General features: G+C 61.1%; 2 protein-coding genes across 3 annotated transcripts in view; one reads left to right on the top strand and one right to left on the bottom strand.

Annotated features, from left to right (window-relative positions):
• WSB2 (WD repeat and SOCS box containing 2) overlaps window positions 1-3,347 on the top strand; it is a gene marked incomplete at its 5' end in the record, with an annotated part of 25,410 nt that extends 22,063 nt beyond the window's left edge. Inside the window, 7 exons of the mRNA XM_017746483.1 lie at window positions 412-647; window positions 820-951; window positions 1,208-1,308; window positions 1,493-1,665; window positions 1,880-1,993; window positions 2,369-2,476; window positions 2,698-3,347. Coding sequence (XP_017601972.1) covers window positions 412-647; window positions 820-951; window positions 1,208-1,308; window positions 1,493-1,665; window positions 1,880-1,993; window positions 2,369-2,476; window positions 2,698-2,860 — 1,027 coding nt within the window. The remainder of the gene's footprint in view (window positions 1-411; window positions 648-819; window positions 952-1,207; window positions 1,309-1,492; window positions 1,666-1,879; window positions 1,994-2,368; window positions 2,477-2,697) is intronic.
• Window positions 3,348-3,752: 405 nt separating this feature from the next.
• Window positions 3,753-5,689, bottom strand: RFC5 (replication factor C subunit 5). Of its 2 annotated transcripts, XM_008642964.2 has the most exons (8): window positions 5,568-5,689; window positions 5,256-5,329; window positions 4,961-5,120; window positions 4,776-4,857; window positions 4,567-4,696; window positions 4,304-4,381; window positions 4,165-4,219; window positions 3,753-4,026 (listed from the first exon to the last, which is right to left on the bottom strand). In XM_008642964.2, exons 1-8 carry the CDS (start codon window positions 5,672-5,674, stop codon window positions 3,930-3,932), a joined length of 783 nt encoding a protein of 260 aa, XP_008641186.1. In that variant the 5' UTR covers window positions 5,675-5,689; the 3' UTR covers window positions 3,753-3,929. The 2 variants fall into 2 exon arrangements, with proteins under 2 accessions (XP_008641186.1, XP_017602009.1); XM_017746520.1 differs by having other exon boundaries at window positions 4,165-4,381.
• Window positions 5,690-5,766: the final 77 nt, after the last annotated feature.

The raw sequence follows: 5,766 nt of genomic DNA, 5'->3' as shown, positions 1-5,766 counted from the left end.
CCAGGTTAACCCCCCCAGCTCTCCCAGGCTGGCTCCAGAGCAGAGGGGCTCCAGCCCTGGAGCATCTCCTCCTCTGGTCTCACTCCAGCAGCTCCAGGTCCTTCTGATGTTGGGGACCTCAGGGCTGGGGCAGCTCTGCAGGTGGGGTCTCACCTGAGTGGGGCAGAGGGGCAGAATTCCCCCTCCGCTGCTGCCCACACTGAAGGATCAGCCCAGGACATGGTGGTTTCAGGCATGGCCAGCCCTCACTCACCAGCACCAAAGTCCTTTTCCCCAAGGCTGCTCTCCATCCATCCATTTCCCAGCCTGGACTGATCCTGGGGCTTGCTCAGTGTGGGGTGAAGATGGGTGCACAAAGCTGAGCTGGGGGATCCCGGCGTGAACGTTCCACCCATCCCTGCCTCCCTCCAGCAGCTGCAAAACCTCGGAGCGCAAGAGCCGGGGCGGCAAAGCGGAGACCAGGAGCCGTGGGGCAGCCAAGGAGAAGACTCTGGAGTGTGGGCAGATCGTGTGGGGCCTGGCCTTCAGCGCCTGGCCAGCAGCTGAGGATGGGGACACGGATCCTGCCTGTACTGTGGGGCTTCCCTGCCTGGTCCTGGCCACCGGGCTCAACGACGGGCAGATCAAGGTGTGGGAGGTGCAGACAGGTGAGCAGCCCTCGCTGTCCTGGCTTCAGGCTGGCTGTCCCTTGTTCCCCTGTGGAAGGAGATCCCATCTCCCTCCTTCCCCAATACCTGCCCTGTCCCAAGCAGGGCTGCATGAGGGGCACTGCCTCAATCCCAATGGAGGGATGGCACTGAGCATGGCTCCTCTCCTCAGGGCACCTCCTCTTCAGCCTCTTGGGACACCAGGATGTTGTCAGGGATCTGAGCTTTGCTCCCAATGGAAGCCCCATCCTCGTGTCGGCCTCGCGGGACAAGACTTTGCGTGTGTGGGACCTGAGCAGGGACGGTAGGAACATGCAGGGATATCCCTGTGCTGGGTCAGGGAAGGAGGAGAAACCCACCTTGTTGGGAGAGGACCTTTGGGGACAGTATTTGAGGCAGAAGGGGCCAGCAGAGTGTAACCTGGGAGGTGCAGGAGGGCATTGCCTTGGGATTTACCCAGGGAATCCCCAGCACAGTGTGAATTCCCACTGGGGAAAGGGAGGGAAAGCAAAGCCAAGGAGTCCTGCTCCCCTCTGGTGACACATTTCTGCTGTCCCCAGGGCGGCAGGTCCAGGTGCTGTCAGGCCACGTGCAGTGGGTCTATTGCTGCTCCATCTCCCCAGACTGCAGCATGCTCTGCTCCGCCGCTGGCGAGAAATCGGTGAGTCCTGCAGGATGGGAGCCATCCCTGTGCCTGCCAAATCCAGCCCTCTGTGCCCCCAGAAACCCCCCTGGGAGAAGGGGCCAGGCCATCCTGCCCTGGCTCCTCAGGAGCTGGCAGCTGGGAGCAGGGCCCATGTGGTTTAAACCTTGGGATGCTCCCAGCCTGATCCCATATCCTGCAGGCACTGCTGTGGAGCATGAGATCCTACACCCTCATCCGGAGGCTGGAGGGCCACCAGAGCAGTGTGGTGTCCTGTGACTTCTCCCCGGACTCTGCGCTCCTTGTCACCGCTTCCTACGACGCCTGCGTCATCATGTGGGACCCCTACACCGGCGAGCAGCTCAGGACGCTGCGGTACGGACCTGGGAGGGGACACAGCAATGCCAGGGAGCCTTTTAGGGCTGGATGTGGCTTTCCCTTCTCGCTGGGCACAGCCACCACCTCTCCCCTGCTGCCAAGGGTGGCATGGGGGTCTGGCTTGCCAAGTCTGGCTGCTCTGCCAGCCCCGGCTGGGGAAGGGGCTGGTGGCAGCCCAGAGCTGACGCTGGGATGTTGTCCCCACCCACAGCCATGTCCCATTGCACTCCACGCTGGATTCCAGCAGTGAAATCCACACCAGCTCCCTGCGCTCCGTCTGCTTCTCCCCCGAGGGGCTCTACCTGGCCACGGTGGCGGACGACAGGTGAGTGAACTCCTGTGGGGACCCAGAGAGGGGCCCAGCAGGAGACCAAAATGAACGAGGAGCTCAGGAAGTGGGGAATAAATGCACCAGGTCCCCAGCAATTCCTGGAATAAGTGGAAAGGTCAGGCCCGCTGGGACACCATGGCTTGGCTGTGACAAGGGGTAGCAAGGTCAGGGCCCTGCCACCCTGAGCTGAGGTTCCTGTCCTCCTGGGTGCTGTGCCACCCTCAGCATGTCACTCTCTGCAGGGGACAGTCCTGCCTGGGACACTCCCATGGGAAGCAAATCCTTCCCCAGTTTGTGTGTCTTCAGGTGATCCCAGAGGCTTCATTTTGGCAGCAGGCACCGCATCGTGTCCTCTCCCTTTCTCCACAGGCTCCTGAGGATCTGGGCCTTGGAGCTTCGGTCTCCAGTGGCCTTTGCCCCCATGACCAACGGTCTGTGCTGCATGTACTTCCCACATGGAGGATTCATTGCCACAGGGTGAGTAAACACCAGAAGAGGGCGGAGAAACACGGGGCTGCTCCCTCCTCCTGCAGCTCAGCAAATTCTGGGCTTCCCTGGGGGCGCCTGATGGTTTTCCTGGGCTGCGGATGGTTTTCCTGGGCTGCATGCTTGCAGCAAGCTTGGGAATATTTGGGGGGCAATTGGAACTCCTTGTGTCCTTCTGCCCTGTGCTCAGGGTTGTTTGGATCCCATTGCAGGACCAGGGACGGCCACGTCCAGTTCTGGACAGCGCCGAGGGTCCTCTCATCGCTCAAGCACTTGTGTCGCAAAGCCCTGCGCACCTTCCTCACGACCTACCAGGTGCTGGCGCTGCCCATTCCCAGGAAGCTGAAGGAATTCCTCACTTACCGGACTTTTTAAGGCAGCAGGGGGAGCAGAGGCATGGAGGTGAGCCCCAGGGCTCAGTCCGGGCTGCTGGTGCTGCAGGAACGTCGAGCCATGAGCCAGGAGCGCTGCTGCTCCCGTGGTTTTGGGGCTGTGGAGGGCTTTTTTTGGTGTCATAATACAAAAACCCAGCAAAATCCCACGCAGAGGGTGAGGGGCAGAGCTGCAGTGGCCCTGCAGGGGACACGGGTGGGACACAGGTCCCCCTGTCCCCTGCTGCCTGCTGGGGTTGGGTCAGGTGCTTCTGCTTCCGAGTGCAATGGTGTGGGATGACGGTGGGGCAGCTGCTGTGGGAGCAGAGCTGTTGTCACCTGCACAAATATGGGGCTAAACCCCCCTCAAAACACCCACCTGGGAATGCCCCTCCATCCCGGTGGAGCGCAGGCTCTGCTGCTCTCCTGGCGTGGGCAGGAGCGGGACAAGCCCGAGCGGGTGTCAATAAACAAAAATTGATTCCTCATGATTTCCCTCCCGGCTCGCTCAGGTGACCTGGGAGTGCCTGGCACTGCCCTGGCTGCCAGGGAGGGGTGGCAGAGGTGTCCATCTGTGCAAAAAGGTGGCTTCAGTCCACGCCCTGCTCCCATTCCTGTTGTTTTCTCTCCGTGCTGGAGCGCGGCACTCGATCAGCCCAATTCCCAGACATGCTGAGCATGCAGCAGTGTTTTGTTTGTCCCGTTTCTCCAGCTTAGCTGGTGGCTGGAGCAACAGCACATTCCTTGTGTGCTGGCAGGCTCTGTGGAGGGAATTCTCCTCCAAACATCCCCAGGATGTTGTTTTTCCCTTGGGAACGGCTGAACACAGAAAGCTGGTGCTTCCCTAACCCCCCACCTCCCTCCAGGAGGGAAAAGCAAAGACCAGTGTGACCTGCTGGGCTTTGGAGGCACCTGTATTTCCCCAAGGAGCTTGGGAATAACGTTACCCAACTCTTGTGCCCTGGCTGTGGGCTCAAGGCTTCCATAAAGGGACTGGGAGGCTGCAGGGAGCAGCTCCAGGCACGGGGCCGATGGTCCTTCCCAAATCCAGCAGCAGATCCACCTGGCAGGACTCAGGCTTCGGCCACCACCAGGTCCCTGGTGACCTGGAAGGCGGCGATGAGGGAGCTCAGCTGGATCTTCTCGCTGGTGCCAGCAGCCAAGCGGTACCTGGAGAGGGGGCCAAGGGAAGCTGTAGGCCTTTCCACCACTGTGGGTGCCCCCCAAAGCCGTGGGCTGTGTGCCAGCGGTGCCCAGCGGCCACCAGGAGCCACCCCAGTGTCGCCACACTGGGGGAGCGTCACTTACTCGATGTCTGCCAGCTTGATCAGCAGCTGGATGCGGATGGAGGGTGGGAAGTCGACTGTGGAGAGAAGGAAACGCTCGGTGAGGGCCAGGGGGAAGTTTGGCCTCTCCAGGATCATCGGGAGCCGGACCCTGTGCCCACCTCTGTGCACGAAGAGATGGATCTCGGTGAGGATGTCCTGCAGGGCCAGGCCCTTCAGCGTCTTCAGCTCCATGATTTCTGGGATGAGAGCGAGTCAAGGCCTTGCTTCCAGGCTTTTCCCTGCCAGATCCCTGCTCCTCATCTCCGCAGCAACCCCAAGGGGCCTCCCCAGCAAGCAGCACCCGCCCCAGACAGATCACAGAGACCCCGGGGAAAGAGCAGGATTTATCCCAGCTGGGAATAACCCCCAGGGCAAAGGATACGGCGGTAGGCAGTGGAAAAATCCTGGTTCAGCATCCAGTCGAGGATGTTGGCGATGTCAGACTTGAGGGGATGCCCCGTGCAGGTGTAAACGTTCTCCTCTGTCACCTTCCCAAAGGCCATGGAGGTGCTCTGAGGAAGAGGAGGGAACAGGGAGGATGAAGAGGCCCCTCCAGCTCAGCTGGCCAGGGGCTGATGGCCACATTCCCACCTGCAAGATATTGAGGGCCCTGCGCATGTCCCCGCTCGAGAGGGTCACCAGAGCCTTCATCCCGTCCTCAGTCACATCCACCCTGGAAAACAATGCCGAGGGAAGTGGAACCGTGGGAATCCAACCTGCTGCTCCTCCCGGGCAGGGAATGGGGACAGAGGGGTGTGCAGGGATCCCCCGCTCACCCCTCCTCCTGGATGACGTGCTGGAGCCGCGGCACCATCAGCTCCGGGGTCAGGGGGCCGAAGCGGAAGCGGGTGCAGCGGGATTGCAGGGCGGGAATGATCTTGGAGAGGTAGTTGCAGATGAGGCAAAACCGGGTGTTTTCTGTGAACTTCTCGATCACTGCAAAAAGGAGGGAGGGGAGGAGGATCCTTGGCTGCTGCCTCATCCTGATTCCCACCCTGTGCCGGCTGGATGAGGCTGATGGCTGCCCACAGTGTGGGATTCCCGCGGTGTGGAATTCCCAGTGCCCCTCACCTCTCCTCAGGGCATTCTGAGCATCCTGGGTCATGGCGTCGGCTTCATCCAGGATGACGAGCTTGAAGCCTTTCCTAGGAAAAAGGGTGGGTTTGATGCTGGAGAAGGGGGGAGCTGGGATGTTTGTTCCCAGCCTGACTCCTGGGAAGCCCTTCTTACATCCTCACCCTCCCTGCTTGCTGGGCACCTTCCCACCTGCTCCAGCACACTGCCCACCCCGGGACCCCCCAAATCCCCTTCCCAATCCAAGTGCCAGGGCAGGAGCGTGCCAAAGGGACAGGGAGCTTTGGGAAGCACAGCCCCACCACGTACTTAAAGATGGTCCTGGTGCTGGCGAAGCTCAGGATGGGCCCTCGGACGATGTCGATGCCGCGGTCATCGGAGGCGTTGAGCTGGAAGGAGACAGTGTGGATCCGCATCCCTGCATCCCAATCCACCCCATCCCATCGCATCTTGTCCCATCCCACCCCATCTCTTCCCGCTCCATCCCATCCCCTCCCCGCCCACCTCC

The sequence above is a fragment of the Corvus brachyrhynchos genome, unplaced genomic scaffold (assembly GCF_000691975.1).
Source record: "Corvus brachyrhynchos isolate BGI_N302 unplaced genomic scaffold, ASM69197v1 scaffold19, whole genome shotgun sequence".
Classification (NCBI taxonomy): Eukaryota; Metazoa; Chordata; class Aves; order Passeriformes; family Corvidae; genus Corvus; species Corvus brachyrhynchos.
The sequence above is the reverse complement of the archived record's forward strand: the minus strand, read 5'-3'. Positions and strand labels throughout refer to the sequence as shown.

Coding starts and splice junctions, on each gene's coding strand:
- RFC5 (XM_017746520.1), bottom strand. CDS start 5,674: ATGCGGATCCACACTGTCTCCTTCCAGCTCAACGCCTCCGATGACCGC. Junction 5,330..5,567: donor AGCACCAGGACCATCTTTAA/GTACGTGGTGGG, acceptor CCTTTTTCCTAG/GAAAGGCTTCAAGCTCGTCA. Junction 4,858..4,960: donor CACGTCATCCAGGAGGAGGG/GTGAGCGGGGGA, acceptor ATTGTTTTCCAG/GGTGGATGTGACTGAGGACG.